At 32.4% G+C, this 18,050-nt stretch overlaps 1 protein-coding gene across 1 annotated transcript; it reads left to right on the top strand.

Moving 5' to 3' along the window:
- The first annotated feature begins 90 nt into the window (after nt 1-90).
- On the top strand, nt 91-14,956 carry LOC129217425 (uncharacterized). The gene is made up of 4 exons (XM_054851724.1): nt 91-350; nt 2,035-2,118; nt 10,313-10,352; nt 14,565-14,956. The coding sequence occupies exons 1-4, from the start codon at nt 313-315 to the stop codon at nt 14,793-14,795; spliced, it is 393 nt and encodes a 130-aa protein (XP_054707699.1). The 5' UTR covers nt 91-312; the 3' UTR covers nt 14,796-14,956.
- Nucleotides 14,957-18,050: the final 3,094 nt, after the last annotated feature.

Raw genomic sequence — 18,050 nt, forward strand, 5'->3', positions numbered from 1 at the left:
ATCAGCATGATGTTACGTGCTATCACGTGCTACAATGAATAACTTATCGCTCAATATCTGTACAAACTTGGCAAGTTTTCAAACTTGTTGGCAACCCTTCAAACAAAAAAAAAATAATAATAAATTTCGAAATCGGGGAATGGATGAAAATGAAAATTAAGCTGTGTGTGTGTGTTGTATTTAAAATCGTTTGATTCATAAAAGTGATGCGAAGACGTTTGATGAAATGGATTCTTATATCAGAAGTTTCTTAAAAGGCTAATCCTGTTGAACTTTATTAGACGTATTTGCAGTCAGAAATCATTTGGTCCAATGTTTTGGGACATTAATTCAGTCATGTCTCATTGCAAGTAATGTATTTTAAATTAATTGTAAAAAAATTGTACATAGTATATAAAAGAAAACGTGTATTCTTTGAAACTAAGAGATTGAAAAAAAAAAAAAAAATTCTTTAGCTTTTTTTTTAAATTCTTCAGTAAAGAAAGAAACAGAAACTTACTTTTGCTTTTTAAGCTTTAAAAAGTACTATATTTCACCATTTATTCTGCTATTTAGTTCTAAATAACTGATTTTCCAATCTTAATACATCAACAGATCTCAATATCGAAGATTTTCTTAACATCTTGTAAGCAAACAACTTCGAAATCGTCAGAAAATTTTGTTTGTTGAAGTGTAATGGTTTTAGAAATTGATCTCTCTCTCTCTCTCTCTTTCCCCTATTTACTCGGTTTTTTTTTTTTCCTCAGTGGTTTACATTTAGCCTTGCTTTCTTGATTAGGTAATGATGTCTGTGCCAGATTTTAGGAGGGGTTCCAGGGTAAGGGTTATGTGCCCCTCTTCCTATGGGGAGGTTGAGAGGGGGAGGGGGCTAAAGATAAAAATTAATTCACTTTGGGAAAAGTTTTTAATTTTTCAGTTGCACTAGCAAAATTGTTAAACTTGTAACACTTGCTTTAAAATCTATAAAATAATAGTTTAAATTTTTAACAAAACTTTTGTTCTATGAACAGGCTTGTCATTTTAAAATTTCTCTAGGCTGATGGAAGGGGAAACTTTACACATTATAGAACGTGAATGTGTAGACAAATGTTAAATTACATGATGTTTCTGAAAGGCAATCTAGCAATTGCCACTTTTGATTCTCCAAAAGAGGAGCCTGGCTGTGATTTTCTTAAATGTATGATATTTTGTGATTTAACCATTCTAATGCCATGCCCGAAGAGTAAAATAGATAACATTTAGAATTTCCCCCCCATCTAATATGTATAAATTATTAAACCTTTCAGCATTTGGCTATGGGTCCAATTACTAACCCAATCAATCCTCCTTGTATAATCATCATGACAGTGTTCGTAATTATTACAGCTAACTATTATAAGCATAAAATCATATGTAGGGTCTGGTATTTGTCTTAAACTGCTTGACTTCATTCAAAATATATGAGTGGGTAATTCTACAAAAAACTCGATTTTTTAGGTCCAGGGTGGTTAGTTTCAAAAATATTTATTTTTAAGCACTTTTTTATAAGATTTAGAAAAGTATAAAAAAATTTGAAAATGATCAATACAAATTAATAATATTGTAATATTTTTTTAAATGTTTTTTTCATTGAACAGAGGGATATTTGTATGCCCCTCCGTTATATGTCCCAACGCATTTCCTCCCATGTACTTTTTAATTTATTTACTCAATACAAAACAGATTAAATAGTGAAATTTGAATCATTTGATGTTTTTTTTTTGAATAGTTTAAAAGAATTATGTTATAAAATAAAAAATATATAGCATTCATAATCTTTTGAATCACTGTCACAGTCTTTCTTGTATCCTCTGTTCGGGATTTAATTAAGTATTAGAATTTCCTATTGATAGCAGAGATTTAAGATTACTTTCTAAAAAATGTACCTTTATTGTAAAATTTGATTCAATGTGCTTTGGGATTGAATAATGGTTACCTTCCCGATAACGGAAAAGTGTAGTTTCTATTGTGTTCCATTAAAAAGTCTATTCATGTCTAATGAATTCTTTTTTGTAGTGGACGTAAAAGACCAAGATCCTGTGAAGAAGATAGTTGTGAATTGATGCCAATATCAAAACGAATCAATGATCTTCATATTCGGTAAGAAAAGTTTAAATTTTCTTGTTCTTATCTGCCATTGAAAAAAAAACTTGCATCTTTCCTATACTTTTGTTATTTGTTCTATTCTATACGACTCACGTAGTGAAAAACTAAATTTTTTTTTTTTAAGTTTAGAAAACAGGTTAACGAATTTAGCTAATTTAAAAGCACCTGCATGAGTCTTTCTACTTTGTCCCACTGGTATGTACCCAGGGGTGCCCATCCCCCCCCAAGTTCAATGGCGCAAATTCCCCCCCCAAAAATTTTCTCGCTTTCCGAATCGGGTTAAATATAACAGTTTTTAGAGTGTATAATTTCCAGTCAAATCCATGAGGGGGGGGGGGGTAGCGCTAACAAATAGCATTTGAACAGAAAATATTGTTGGATTGTTGACCTGCCCTTGCCTTCCCAAATTTTACAACGTGCACCTTGAGTAAACAAGTTTTGGGTACACCTGGATTTTGCTACATCTTATTTTTTTTCAAACGTATGAACAATTAAAGGAAGAGTGGATTCAACTTTCTGACTTGGGATGGAGTCATTACTAGATGTATACAATGTGAATCTATAAAATATGAATCGTATTTTATCGTCACTTAGGAGGTTCGTGGGTTTCTCCTCCGGAAAATTTTCGAAATTGTAGTTTTACAACCAGTTTTAGACTATCTTTGGTGATGTTTGGGGGATAAAAGATTTGGTGTGCCCTTCCCGGTAATTTTTCAATATTGAAACTTAAAAACCGCAATTGTAGATAGTTTAACGTTGTGTGAAAGAGGGCTTTTCCTTTGTTTTCAAAATTGTAGTTCTAAAAACGCAGTTTTAGACTATCTGTGGTAATGTTAGGGAAAGAAGAGATCCTAGGGCTTGCCCCAGGAAAATTTTCAAAATTAAAGCCTTAAAAACGCTATCTATGATTGGGGAAAAGCAGTTTTCTGAAATTGAAGCTCTAAAATCGCAATTGTAGCCGACTTTTGTGACGTTAAGAAAACGAGTTTTCGGAAGCTCTCCCGGAGTTTTCTCGAAATTGAAGCCCTGAAAACCAAATTTAACATGATTTTTAATAATGCTGATGAGAGAAGGGGGGGGGGGAGAGGCACTCCACTTAAATTTTCGAACTTGTAGCTTAAAAAATGCAGTTTTGATAGATCTGGATGATGTTAGTGGAAGGTGAATTTCGGTGCCATTCCCACGGCAATTGTTTGAATTTGATATTCCAAAAACGCAATTCTTGGCTTGTCTTTGATCATGTTAAGGAAAGAGGGGGGAATCAGGGGCTCTCTCCTATAAATTTTTCAAAATTGCAGTTCGACAAACGCAGTTTTAGATGGCTCTTGATGATAAAGAGGGTGATATTCTGGCGCTACAGTGGGGGGCGCTCTACTGGAAGTTTTCCAAAATTGAAGTTGCATATCCAAAAAAGATGGATCAGACACACCGTGACAGATATGTTTCGGAATTCCTCAAAAATGGATTCAGCTATTCAGCACACATCAAAAATCTTAATTCGAGAATTTTAATGAATCAAATATCCTTCTATGCATATCAGATAGAAGAAAGTAAATATGATTTACAAAACATAATTTAAACACCATAAGAACAGACTGTTCTACCTCCATCAGCGAAAACCAACATCACTGAAAGTTTTAATAAAAATCTAATGATAAATTGAAACAATCAGTTTAAAAATGGTAGAGAAGATGGGAGTAAAGTGAAATGAAATATTTTTCACCAGCTTAAGCTCGTTAATGAAGAAAATATATTAATTGTCAATTGGAGAGATAAAAAATTATTCGCAAACTTCAAAACTAGTTCTTAACGATTGTCGAGGTGCAAATGAATCAATGGAAGACTAGAGCATACTGGACAGAATTATTACAAACAATAAAACATTTTTGACCTCTCTCCCTCTCATCATTTTTACACACATTCATCATGTAGAACTGTGCAACTTCCAGAAAATTTATAAAAAAAATGAAAAGAAATCAAATCGTCTGATCCAGCTTTGAAACGGACACTAACTCCATCCCGTCTGTGATTTTCCCTTCAGTGAAAATGAGACACGGTCATTTAATTTTGGAAAGAGTACCAGGGCCGTCCCTAGGTAAAAGAAGAAAAAAAACTGGGGAGGGGGTACGCTTTTGAAGGTCTGTTAATTTTTCAAACGCATGTTCCAATATGCAGAGAGAAAGAGAAGATTTGGCTTCTGGTTTAGCGGGGATAGTCATATTACAAGATCTTAGTACTAGCAATATAAATTTAATCGTAAGGATAATATTCAATCAGAATCAGGAGGTGTCGGAGGGATACCTTCTTGCATTATTTCGAAATTGCAGACACAAAAACGCCGTTTTAGACTATATTTTAAGTTTGGGAGGAAGGGGGAGAGGAGGTCCAGGATAGCATCTGCCGATAATTTTTCCAAATTTAAGTTATCAAACACAATCGTGCGTTATATTTAATTATGTTCAGAAGAGAGGGTCTGGGGCTCAGCCCGGGAATTTTCTAGATTGTTATTTGAAAAACACAGTTTTAGACGACCTATGGTGAAGTTAAGGGAAGAAGAGACAGGAGATCATCGTTCTATAATTTTTCAAAATGCAAACTTCAAGCACGCATTCCCAATTGTGAATTATTTGTGAATGTGACACGTAAAGGGGGATCTGGGGTCTCTCCCACAGGAAAAATCTGAAAACTGTAGTTTGAAAAATGCTGTTTTTAGATGATCTATAGTAATATTAAGGGGAAGAGAGATGCGCCCCCCCCCCCCCCCCCGAATTTTTTAAAAATTTTGAAGCTTTAAAAACGCGATTGTAGACTTTTTTACCTCCTTTTACAAAAAAGGAAGTATTTCGTGACGTGTGTATGTACGTATGTATGTGCGTATGTATGTCGCATAACTCAAGAACGGTATGTCCTAGAAAGTTGAAATTTGGTCCGTAGACTCCTAGTGGGGTCTAGTTGTGCACCTCCTTTTTTGGTTGCATTCGGGTGTTTCTAAAGGGATCTTTTGCACTTTTTTTGGTGGAAATCATTGTTAATTTCGATTCAAACTCAAGTGGTGTTATAATTTGGCGGACAGTTGGCGATATATTGCCAGTCTTTTGGTCATCAAGTTCTGTCGCCAACTTGGCGACAAATTTGGCGATTTTTTTTATCTTTTTTTATTTGGCTTCAATATGGCCATTGTTGGTGATATTTAGAGAATTAGAGAGAGAATCACATTAAAATTGCAATAATAGGGAAAATAACATTAAATTGGTGCAAAAGGAAGTCATGTGATGCACACATCAGCTCGTTTTGTTAAAATTTAGTGCACCGCCAGTTTCTTGAAATTAAAGCCGCAAAAAACGTAATTTAAGCCAACCTTCGATGAAAGGGAGAAGGGGGTGTTTTTGAAGGGGCTCGAGACCAGAAATGTTTCGTAATTGAAGCACTTAAAGCGATATTTAAGACATTTTTTGATGATGTTGTCGGGAGAGAGATAGAGAGGGGGCGGGAGGACATTCTCTCGAAAAAAAATTTGATTTGTTGAAACCGTAGTTTTAGAAGAGTTTCGGTAATGTTAATGGGTGGAGAGATTCGAAGTAATCCCCTGGCAAATTTTCAAAATTAAATTCAATTAACGCAAACGTAGACGATTTTAAATACTGTTAGAGGAGTAGAAGGTTTTGGAGATCTTCACAGAAAAATTTTCTGAAATGAAGCCCTAACAATGAAATTTTTTGACGATCTTCGGTAATATTTGGAGAACGACAGTTTCAGGACACCTCAGGGAGTTTTTTTTTTTCTTTTAATTGAAGTCCAAAAGACGAAATTTATTCGACCTTGAGTGATGATGAATGATTAATTGAGAGGACGTTTCTCGGAGGTTACGTTGGGAGCACTCTCACAGCTTTTCGAAATTGCAGTCCTAAATACTTAGGTGTAGGCCATCTTTAATTACGTTAGGGTAAAGGATGGGATTTGAGAACGTTTTCCCAGGATTTTTTCAAAACTTAAGTTATAAAAACTCATTTCCAGGTCAGCTTCGGGGACGTAAAAAGAAGTTTTTGGAGTTCCCCACTCTTCCTGTCAGTTTGGCTACGTCTCTCCTATCTTCATTGTAAATTTCAGTAATTGATAAACATATTGTTTTAACATTTTTTTTTTCCAATTTTTCTTTGCCAAACACGATTATTTGCTTAGATTTTCATAAAGTTTTCAATTTCCCGCACAATATTTTTGTTTTCTTGCAATACAAGCATTTGCGGCCTTAGGAAAAGGACTTTTAACATTTTGAACGGATGTGGGAATTTTCTGCGATACCTTAGTTCCCTATTCCACTTCATTTTATTTTAAATATGCCACCTGCATCTCTTGATCAAACTTTGATTTACTTACGATTTTTACATTCAAACATTTAGAACTTTTGGTATGAGTATTCATTATAATACTTTGAATCTCTCTTTGCATTTAACTGATTTTCTTTTTTCCTCTATCTCTCTATTTCTAACTTATTTCGGCGACCAATACATTTTTTTTCCACTTAGCAATGATTTTCAGGACAACATTTTTCATTAAAAAAAAAAAAAGTATATACATATGGGAATGTTTCGGCGACCCCTATCCTATGGGCTGTCCTGTTTGTTTATGTATTTTCATTCTTTTTTTTAAACTGCATGGTTTAAGCATGGTTTTGTATAACCAGGACTGCCGAGAGACAGACGTACAACATGTTAGTTTGGTCGCCTGTCCTCACTCCCATAATTCAAATTTTACTCTATGCACAATGTTTTTAATTCGAGTCGAGCCCATAGTTTCCAACTTGGCAGACATACGCACTCTTCGGCCTAGTAAAGGGTTTACTGTACTGAATACTTTTTTTGTGTTAATAAAAATGTTTGAAGTGTACATTTACGCGGCCTTTACTTAGATACTCTTGATAAAATATAGTCATGGATGTTCCTAAATTGTATTTTAAGATTACATTTTCTATTTAAATTTGACAGAAAAAATTCTTTTTGTCACTATCATTTCACTTGTTTATTTAAAACTACTATTTTAATTTTTTTAAACAACGACGAGTTTTCCTTTTTCTTCGTTAGTTGAAAAATGAAATTGGCGGCCCCTCTTCTGAAAAACAGGGGGGGGGGCGGCTTGCTACTGCGACGGCCCTGAAAAGTACGAGGGAAAAGTATTATTAGTGCTTATACTTCTTGATGAATGAGTCTAAATATTTTTTCTTTCCAAAATTCAAAAATTTCATGCTCTAAATAAAAAAAACCTTCTGGAAAAAAAATCCCCCCCAAAAATTTTGATGGCGCAACTTGCGCCATAATCCCCCTTTGTGGGCACCCCTGTATGTACCAATACTGGGCTTTTGATATAAATTTTAGTAATGCTTCGTATCTGTAGCAATATTTTTTTGTACTTTTCCGTTCTAAGTTCTTTTTTTTTTTTTTTTTTTTTGCAGTTTTCATTTTACAGTGAACTCCTGATTATCTGTACAGTTGACTTGCACAACTATCACCAATAAATCAATGTCATGGATAACCCACAAAATTATAAAACTAGGATGTGGATCATCACAAATATATGTTCTTAACAATTTACACTGCACAATAATCTAACGAATAACAAAATTATTCATTACTTATCAATATTTAGATTTACTTTATAAAATCACTGAAAAGTTTATGCTTTTTTGCATTGAAACAGTTTCTTTTTTTTTTTGGGGGGGGGGGGTAGAATATTCTTAGTACTGTTTTATCATAAAATGGTGTGTTCTCTTCTTCCTCTAAACACTGAATAATGTTTTTAGGGTGAGCTTAAGCTGCATTGTGGCCAAGTGCGGATCCAGGAAGTTTTCAAGGAAGGGGTAGTTGATTTTTCAACTGAACTCTTGCTACATATCTGATTTGTACATACTTGGGGGGGGGGGGGGGGGCGCTTCCACAGCAGTTTTATGAAAAACAACTAAATGATAGGGATTTAGTCAAGGAGGTCCTCAACTATTCCTTTCTTTTCCACTGAAAGAGGTATTTGAAAATTGCGTTTCAGGACTTCAATTTTGTTATAATTCCGGGGGAGTGTTTTGAAACCCCCTCTCCCTGACACCATCAAAGGTCGCCTAAAATTTGTTTTTGAAACTTCAGTTTCGAAAAATTAGCTGAAGATAGTCAATGTGCCCCATATTTCTTCGAACACTCCCGAGATTATTACAATCTTCTTGTCTTTAAGACTTACATTTTTCAAAATGACTGGAGGAAGGCTTCCAAACTTCTTCTCCTAACATCACCAAGGATCGTTCGAAATTGCCTTTTTGAAATTTTAATTCCGAAAAGTTTCCGGAAGGAAGATTTTACCCTTATTCCTTTTCTTAATGTCATCCTTTTCTTAATGTCCGTCTCCTATACGGCCCTCCAAAAAGGGCCTCCTTAAAATATTTAAAGATTTTAATTCTTAAAAATTGTCCATGCAGGGGTCTCAAGGCCCCCAATACCCCTCCCTTGTATCCGTCCTTGATTGTGGCTCACCTTCTCTGTACCTTTATCATCTCCTTTGTTGCTCTGTTTTCATTTACTTATCAGTTACATGCTCAAATCCTGATTCATTAGTGTCACAATCACTCGATGATGGACACGAATGCGAACTTAAAAAATCATAAGACTAAACTTTTATGTTTCTTTTATGACAACTGAAAAATTCTTTCCAAAAAAAAGTAAACTTTTAATAGAAAGATGAGTTATGTCTGCCGATTATGATTTTTTTTAATGGTATTCTGTCTTCGGCATGTCTTTGTTGACATATTCTCTACCCATTAGCAACAAATGGCACTAAATCAGAGAGGCGACAATTGAGACTGAAAAGTGGGGGAGGGTAGGCAAAAAAAAAAGACAAATAAAGCCATAAGATTTTAAGCGGCAGGAAAAAAATGAAAGAAAAAAAGTACAAAACTTAGCTAAGGCTGGTGTTGAGAGCATTTGAGTAGTGGTAACTAATGTAAATCTAACAGTTTAACGCACGTTTTTCTTAAGATTTTGATAAATTATGTACACTATAACTTCCTCCGAAGAAATACTTGGGCTGGTAGGCTGGATGTAATTATACATACAAAGTAAAACAAATAACTATGATCTGAAAATTTTGACATTTCTGCTTGTTTTATAATTTCTAGTTTTGGTTCCTAAATTGAAAAAAAAAGAACCCTAAAAAGTGAAGGGGGCATGCCAATCCCCCCTCCCTTGAATTGCTGCCACTGCTAAATCATAAGTTAAAACATCGTCCTATTTCTCTTCAAGTTCAAACATAGGTGTATCTATGTTCAAATGGAATTAGTATTTACTAAAAAAGTTGTCGCTTATTCTTCATTCTGTCAAATCACAGAAATAAGCTCCATCCACAGGGTGGGAAATTAAAAAAAAAAATCATTGGTGGATAATCATCAAAGACGATACTCCCCAGCAGATATTTAGGAGTTAACTGTATTTGTTTGATTTCATGGTCAAACTTAAGTAGAAACTATAAGTGTGATGATGCACCACCCATAACTTTGACTTTTAAAATACAGTCAAGTCTTGAAAATCCAAAGTAATTGGGGCTAACGGCGCCTTGGATCACTGAAAACTCGGATTATCAAGAAAATTCTTAAGGTTCATAACTTTACACTATTTGGATAACATAAATATAAACACCTTTTACTTCCTTGTACTTCAAAAAGGATTTATTGTCTTCACAAATATTAAATTAAATTTTTATTTTAATTATTCCTCAAATGAGTTTAGATTAGTTTTTATTTTTATGTATCTTACTGTTGCTCTGAATAACAAAATATAAGAATTTTCAACTAATTAGCTTATAAAGAAAAGATGATCAAATAAGCTTTGTGCTACAATATAATTAAAATGAAAAACCAATTTAAACAAAGCACAAAATCTCAAGAAAACACAGCATATAGTTACTTCAAGGCTACAATGGAGTTCTCTCACAACTTTCTGGTTGTGGTTTTGGTTCTGGAGTTTTTTGCACTGATGTAGAACCTCCATTGTAGCCTTGAAATAGATATATGTTTTCTTGAGAATTCGTGCTTTGTTTACGTTGGTTTTCAATTTAATTATAATTAGCTTATAGTAATAATTTTGAAGCAATTCATATTAAAGTAAACCACTAATACACTTGACTTCTGTGGATTCTAACTGTTCTGTAAATATTTTAGGTCATGTTGTCCAGATTCCAGTTCTATGTTAACCGAAAGTGTAAGTATTGTATTAGTTGAACCTTTAATTAAAATTTTATCATATGTAATCTTATTGAATAAATGCAACTAATTACTCATACATGCCGCACTCACTCATAGCTGACAATTTTTTTCTTCTAATTCTTTGGTAAAAGTAAATAACAGCATTGTTGTAAAAGTTAAAATAAAAACCTCTTAGTCTTTTCTTTAAAGCTTGCTTACTGATTGCAAGTTTTTTATTAGTAATTATCAACTTATTAGAGCTTATATATTACAGTAAAACCCTTCCTAATGGACACTCCTCAACTGCGAACACCTCTCTTATGGGGACAATTTTTCATTCCCCGATTCTAAGGCTAGTAACATTATTAAACCCCTGTCATACGAACACCCCTCTATTGCAGATTAAAAAAAAGTTGTCCAGTTAGTGTCCGCATTAGAGGGATTTTACTGTAGATATATAAAACTTTCTAATAAGTTGTTATAGTACGACTAAGAGAAAATAAATTTATCTGAATATTTTCTCAGTTTAAATTAATGCAACAATTCTGGTTTTTAAGCTACAATTGAAGATTTTTACCCACTTTATTCAGCTATTCTGTCTTTTGTACTTTTAATGAATAATAGCTAAATTAAGAGAGCTATTTTTTTTACATAAGGATTGTTTTGTACCAATGAATTCAAAGGAAACTTTATTGATAATTTATAAATAAAAAATGTGTGCAAGCTAAAACAGGAACATTTTAATACTTTCCATCATCATCGCCATTTACGTCAAAGCATTAAAATTGTGACCCGAAATGAGAATCAGCAAAGAGGCTGTTGCCGCTCTTTTTGTTTTGCCCTGCTGTGTTATTTTCAAAAAATTTATTTGGTTATGTTTTCTGTGACTGTATAAATTTTCTGTAATTTGAAATTAAATTCTTGAATAATACTTAACAAGATTTTCGTCTACATAAAAATTCTTAAATTTTTTTCGTTTTGAGAATTTCTATATGTATTAGCTAGGATAAGTTGTTTTCCCAGCATTAATGCTGCACTAGCAAAGAAACAACTTTTACAGAATTTATTTAGGTTTTCGGCGCTTGCCTCAATAAAGCTTTGTGGCAAAGTTTTTAGCTATTCCAGCGTCTTTTATAGCAGTAGCAACAACTTCACCAAAAATATGAGTAAATTTTTAGCATGCTGTGATTTTTGATATTAGTTTTAAAGACTTTTTTTTAAATCTGCCTTATCTCCTGCAATAACATTACGGCCAAAAGAAAAAAAAATGGTGGATAGGAAGAGAGGATTGGTCATGAAAATATTTCATACAACCAATCTACATTATTAGCAGAGCGAGTGACCCCAAGAGAGTAAAGGGTTCATGAGTTATAAAAGAGTTTGAAGCCTTAAAGATGAACATCAACAATAATTTATCAACAAAGTTAAATGGCTGCAAAAACATAAAAATAAAATAAGTAAAAAGCTAGATAATAACATTACAACATCCCTTTTTACCTAGTTTTAAAACACTCAAATTTCTTTTAAAGTGTCCTGTCAGTTGTTCATTAAAGGAACAAGGTCTTAATCAATAACAATGTAATGACCTTTGAAAGTTGGCCCTTAAAAGGCAAACCCACTCACAAAAAGGGAGCTGGTATGCTGAACATTGTTTCAAAGTTACAAGGTTGTGCGTATGCCTATCCACTGCCATCAGTACGTTTATTTCCCAATGACTTTGCATGAAACCTCTATCTGATAGATCAAAACAATACATGTGTGAGAGACATAATTTCTAGAACAGCGGTTTGCACATCTTATCACACCACATCAAGCATTTCAAAAGCGTTTTACACTTATTTTTCTGATGCTAAATTTTCATTGTCAAACAGTTCGAGGCACAGGGCCATAGCTAAACATTGATATAAAGTAGGGCACTTGACTTACATGACAGGTTACTAAAAAAAAAAATTTCATGGGGAAGAATTTCACGCATCTTACTTATGGCCCAGGACTGTCACAAGATCAAAGTTGTGTTTCCTCGTGTATTTGATACGGATGCAACTTTTTCAGAATTTTAAAATAAATATTTACCATTCACAAATGACCATAAGACATTGTGTTTTGGTAAAATATGTGACAAAGAATCATTTGGTGACCATAACTCAATTTTGATAAAAAGTTCAGATACGACTTTTGTGCTTAGCGTGACAGTACAGGGGCAGTTTGTTTTTCAGACTACGTTTATCTTTTTATGCGGCTCTTTAAGGAACAACAGTAAGTAAATTCAAGATTAAACAATATAAAAACTTAATCCACTAATTCAATTAACATAGTAAAGATAATCAAACTTTACTGAATAGACATTTAGAGTCTATGAAAAATTGCTTTTGACACAATTCCTTCTGATTCTTATGTAAAAGCACCTCCTAAATCCAATTGTGATAAGCAATGTCCCCATAACACACCACTTTTTGAGATTGCCAGGCCAGGCATTTAAGGGTGTTTTTTTGTATTATGATACAATTGCAATGAGTACTCAATCTTTGTGATGCTTAGGAATTCCAAAAAAGCAGTTTTTGTGAAAATATTTAAGAATAAATAAAAAAATTAATTAAAAAAAAAATATATATATATATATATATATATATATATATATATATATATATATATATATATATAATAATTAGAGACGTACCGAGTAGCACTTTGGCCGAGTACCGAGTACTCGGCCTTTTATTACTCGGCCGAGTACCGAGTTACCGAGTACTCGGCCTTTCACTACTCGGCCAAGTTCCAAGTACCAATTATGTTTTAAGAAGAACCACCGACACACATGTGATGAATTTTGAACTTATTGGAATAGTAGTATAAACCTCCTTGTCCATATAATAGTTTTTAAAACTAAATTCCTGCTGAAATTTAATTACGCATTATATATATGCAATTTTGTTTGTGTCAAAAATTTTACAAAAAAATAATTTTTTAAATTAAAAATAAATAAATAAAAGGTATGATTAATCAAGTTGGAATTAAAACAAATTACAGTAAAATCCCTCTAATGCGGACACTAACAGGACAAATTTTTTTCTGCAATATAGAGGTGTCCGCAGGACAGGGGTTTAATAATGTTATTTGCATTGGAACTGGAGAATTAAAAATTGTCCGCCTAAGAGGGGTGTCCGTTAGGAGGGGTTTCACTGTATACCAATCAATTATAGTTCTAATCTGCCAAACATAAATAATTTTTAAAAGCAGATAAAACAAATGTGCAGGAACACTCCAGACAGGTGTTTCTGCCCCCCCCCCCCCCCCCCCCCCCCCCGTTACAAGGAACGTCTTTTTCAGTGCATAACATGTGAGCTAAAGAATGTAAAGACATTCAACAAAAAAATACGACTTTTGTCGGATGCCTTTAAATCTACGAGCCTCCATTTTGTGTATTGAAAAAGGAATTCCTTGTAATGCCAAAACACGTGTCTGCAGAGTTCCTGCACTGTGCTTTTAAGGTTGTTTTATTTTTTAAGCAAAGGTATTTTTACATTTTTTATAACTAATTTTTGTTTCGAGCAAAAATCCATTTTTAATATAAAAATTCTATATTTCTATACTTAAATTTTTGCGTAATTTTTAATAAATAAGTTTTATTAACTTTGGGGACATTAAAATAAAGATTCATTCCATTGAAGCATTACAAACTTCATTATTCTCAAAATTTAAATTTGACTTATAAATTTTAATTGTAAATGATTGCAAAATATAATGCTTGCTCTTTTTTTATAAATTTTAGTATCTGTCTTGGACAATATTCAATTTTTTGCAACTACTCAGTATTGGCCGAGTATCTGATCAGAATTTGGTCGAGTACCGAGTACCGAGTAGTTACCAAGTACTCGGTACGTCTCTAATAATAATAATAATAAAAGTGAAAAATATTGAAAAAAAAGAAATGAACTTAGTAATACATGTCCAAAAAAAGTCTAGATCCCTAATGAAATGTTCTGTATTATTATTTTTTAATTGTTTTTTTTTTCAAAGACAAACTGAAAAATTTTATTTGAAAAACGAAGAAGTTATTTTACTCTTTTTTATTTGTGTGTGTATGGGGGGGGGGGTTAAAAATTCAAGTCCACAAAGTTTAGTTTCTGATTTTTTCTGGCTCATATATGTGCCTATTTTTTATTTCATTTATGTTCCTTTCATAGTGTCTACTTTCTCGCTTAATCTAATTAAAATGATTATGTTTCAGATGCCAGAAATGCAGCCGCATAATAGATGTGCTAGAGATGCTCAGGGTATAAATTTTGCGTCTACTGCAGACATGCACAGGCAAAATTCTTTGCCAAAAGACAATATGCTTCATTGTGTTTACACCCCAGAACTAAGTTTAACAGAAAATCCATATTATTATCACGCAAATGAGATCCTTTACCAAGCTCATTTACAGCGACAACAAAGATTAACAAAACCTGTTGTTTGAAACACATGCTTTAAAAAGTTTGCTTAGTGTAAACTTTGTATTTTGTGGCTAACTCACAAATTCATGCTTTTCAGTTCTTTTTTGTATTTTGTAATTTGATCTTTTCGCTTCTTATGTAATTATACTTTGCAAACATTTATGATTCAATTAAATTTGTTTTAAATTTACATGATGGATTGTTTTTATTTTTAAGAACCAAAAAACTTTCGCCTCACTCTACTGTTCAACACAAAGGTATTTATTTATCCCAAAAAACTTTAATTTCTTTCTTTCTTTCTTTCTTTTTTTTTTTTTTTTTTTTTTTTTTTGATGGATTTATTGTTCAAATAAAGTGATAAGAATCAGAGATGCAATGTGTCAGTTTTATGAAGTTTGAAAAGTGTATATTGCATTTTTAACAAAAATTATTCTATAATAATCTTTGGATGATAAGTATATAAAGTAATTTACCAAACACTTAATTTTAATGTAGTAAAAAAAAACCGTCGGGTGCTGTCTATTTACATTTTGGCGAGGACAACAAATGGAAGAAATTCAAGACACTGATGAGAAGCCTCACCCTCCAACCTCTTGCTTTTTTGTATTACATTAAATGTAAATGTTTGGTCAGTTACTTTATATACTTACTAGCTAAATTGCCCGGCTTTGCCGTTCTACCTTGAAAATAAAAATTGTGCCAAGAGACATACGTATATTCAACAATCAGGCTTAAATACATTTTAAAAATAACATAAGGCAAAATTTCTCTCCCAAACAATGACCACAGATATTAAAATACTTTTAAGAAATTAAATCGAGGAAGAGTTATTTGAAAAGTGTAACCATGCAAACACAGAATAAAATAAGTTGAAAGAATTAAAATGCGAAAGAAAATGGTTAAGACGTTAGAAGCTTACTTTTTCAACCAAAGGTCGAGTTAGATCTGGAGTAAAAAGTCACTTTTTCGAATGGTGTCAAAAAAAAAAAAAAAAAAAAACTGGGGGACAATTCCTTCACTTTTATTTATTTATTTCATGAAGAAAGTAATGCCTAAATTTCAGCTAAGCCTAAAAAAATTTTAGCTAAAAACGCAAATAACTCCTGCTGTAATCAAATTAGAGCATTGGAGCAAATTGTGTAGAATGCAGAAAATTCTACGCTTTCAAACGATATGTAATATTAATATGCAAGCAATTTTTCACCCCCGTATTCCAGAATTTATGTGAAAATTGGGTGATCTCAGTCATTGATGTATGTGTGCGGAAATCATATTTATATTACTTTGAAAGTTTGAGATACATCTGAATAAAAGTATTGTTTAACAATGGCCTGATCAACAATGAATTACCAATTGAAGGCTTGCCTAAATTTTGGCATGAAATTAGTTAAAAACAATTATAACTCATGTTCTAATTATCTTGGAACATTGGAACAAATTTTGTCTGATGTAGAAAAACCAAAGGTTGTTATAGATATTTTTAAAGAATTTTTGCGTGCATTTTTTAGGTTTTTTTTTTTTATTTTATTTTTCTGCTTCACATTGTTGGATTTATGCCAAAATATTGATTGAAATTGGAATACACTAACAATTAATAGTTAATTGATTTGATTATAGAGCATTGCATTGTCATGGGATCTGAGGTCGCGTGCCAAATTTCAAAAGAATCCGATCACAATAAGTGGGCGAAATTTGAGTTGCATGATTCCGTTACAAAATACATACATACATACATACATGCCGTGTTAAAAAGTAGAATTTTTTCATAAATTCTTTCATTTTTAATTGTTGTAAAATTATTTAAATAACAGCAAAATGTATGGAAAATAATAAATTAAATACTCAAGTCATCCCAGTGTTAAAGTATAGTGTTGATATAATAACTTATATTTATAGTAATCTAGGGAGGTTTGACCCACTTTTTAAAATGGAGATGGCCTTAATAAGATATTCTAACAAATGAGAAAGTAAAGTTAAAGTTGTGCTTAATTTGATTTTTGTTTGATCAGGTAGTGAGTGCTTTTAATGACTATCAAAACCCTGTGATTGCAAGATAAGAAAAATAAGCTGCATCCATTTGAATTAAAAATATATTTTCAAAACTAATTTAATGTTGTATGCAGTTTACAAATTGTTACATGATCAAATGAAACTGAATGGGGAGGTTTGACCCGGCCAGGTCAAACTGCCCTTAATAGCCAATTTGGTGAAAAAATTTAAAAACACACGAATAGAAAACGTGAAAGTTAAAAATAAGTATGCTTCTTTTAGTTCATCAATCTGAGTACACAAACAATTCAACTTCCTTTTGTGTATGTTAATTACAAATAGTAAAGGAGAGATGAGCTTCCAAAAAAAAAGAAAAAATACTCTTTTTTCCTGAAAAAGATATTGTATATGCAGTGTTGCCCATCCCCCTAAGAGCAAGGGTGAGCCCCCTAAATATAAAGACCCCCCCCCCCCCACAAATGAGAAAAATACTCCTCAAAACAAACTCCCCCTTTCCCTAAAAATTTCAATGATGCAGTCTGCACCATAACCTCACCTAGATGGGCACCCCTGCTATATGATTGTTCCTTGATTCTACCTCAAAATGGCTAGAAAATAGAACTAACATTAAATTGAATATTTCTGAATTTATTGCTTAATTGAATATTTTTGTGTTGTGTAAGAACTATTCTCGTTAAAAATGGACCAAAGTAGCTTTATTGATATGTATCATTTTAGAATTGAATTTTAAAATGATTTCATTAAAGCAATAAGAGTCATTTTGTAGGTACTGATTTTTAATTTATTTTTATTGGTATGAATATGTATAGCATGAAAGATTCTTTGAAAGAAATAAATTTATTTTCATCCTTACAAAATTGAAGCTCAGTCTCAATGTATGATAAAATATAAAATGTTTGACTACTGTATCTTTTGTGCATGTAGCATAGGTCACTATCTTCTCTCTCGGATTACTTCAGGATTCTAGGTGTGTATGATAGATGAGTATTATTTAGAATTCTGGAATTTACCTGCTCTTGTGTGTTTGATACTTGTTTTGCATAAAAAAAACATCTGTCTATTTTATATTTAAAACTATGTAAAACCGTTATAATTGATACATTGTAAATACTGTGCAATTTTATGATTGTTAGATTAAAATGTCTAAAATGGATTCGTGTTTTTATAATAATTAAGAGAAAAACAAAAAAATTATCTTCTGCACGTAATACTTAAGTGTGGTATACATGACATTAATTTTCATCCTCCTTTTTTTTTAAATACAAACT

This window comes from Uloborus diversus, chromosome 2 (genome assembly GCF_026930045.1).
Source record: "Uloborus diversus isolate 005 chromosome 2, Udiv.v.3.1, whole genome shotgun sequence".
Taxonomy (NCBI): domain Eukaryota; kingdom Metazoa; phylum Arthropoda; class Arachnida; order Araneae; family Uloboridae; genus Uloborus; species Uloborus diversus.

Excerpts from the sequence above, each read along its gene's own strand:
- LOC129217425 (XM_054851724.1), top strand. The coding sequence starts at position 313 with ATGTTTTGGGACATTAATTCAGTCATGTCTCATTGCAA. Across the intron at positions 2,119-10,312 it reads ATCAATGATCTTCATATTCG|GTCATGTTGTCCAGATTCCA; the intron begins GTAAGAAAAGTT and ends TAAATATTTTAG. Across the intron at positions 10,353-14,564 it reads GTTCTATGTTAACCGAAAGT|ATGCCAGAAATGCAGCCGCA; the intron begins GTAAGTATTGTA and ends ATTATGTTTCAG.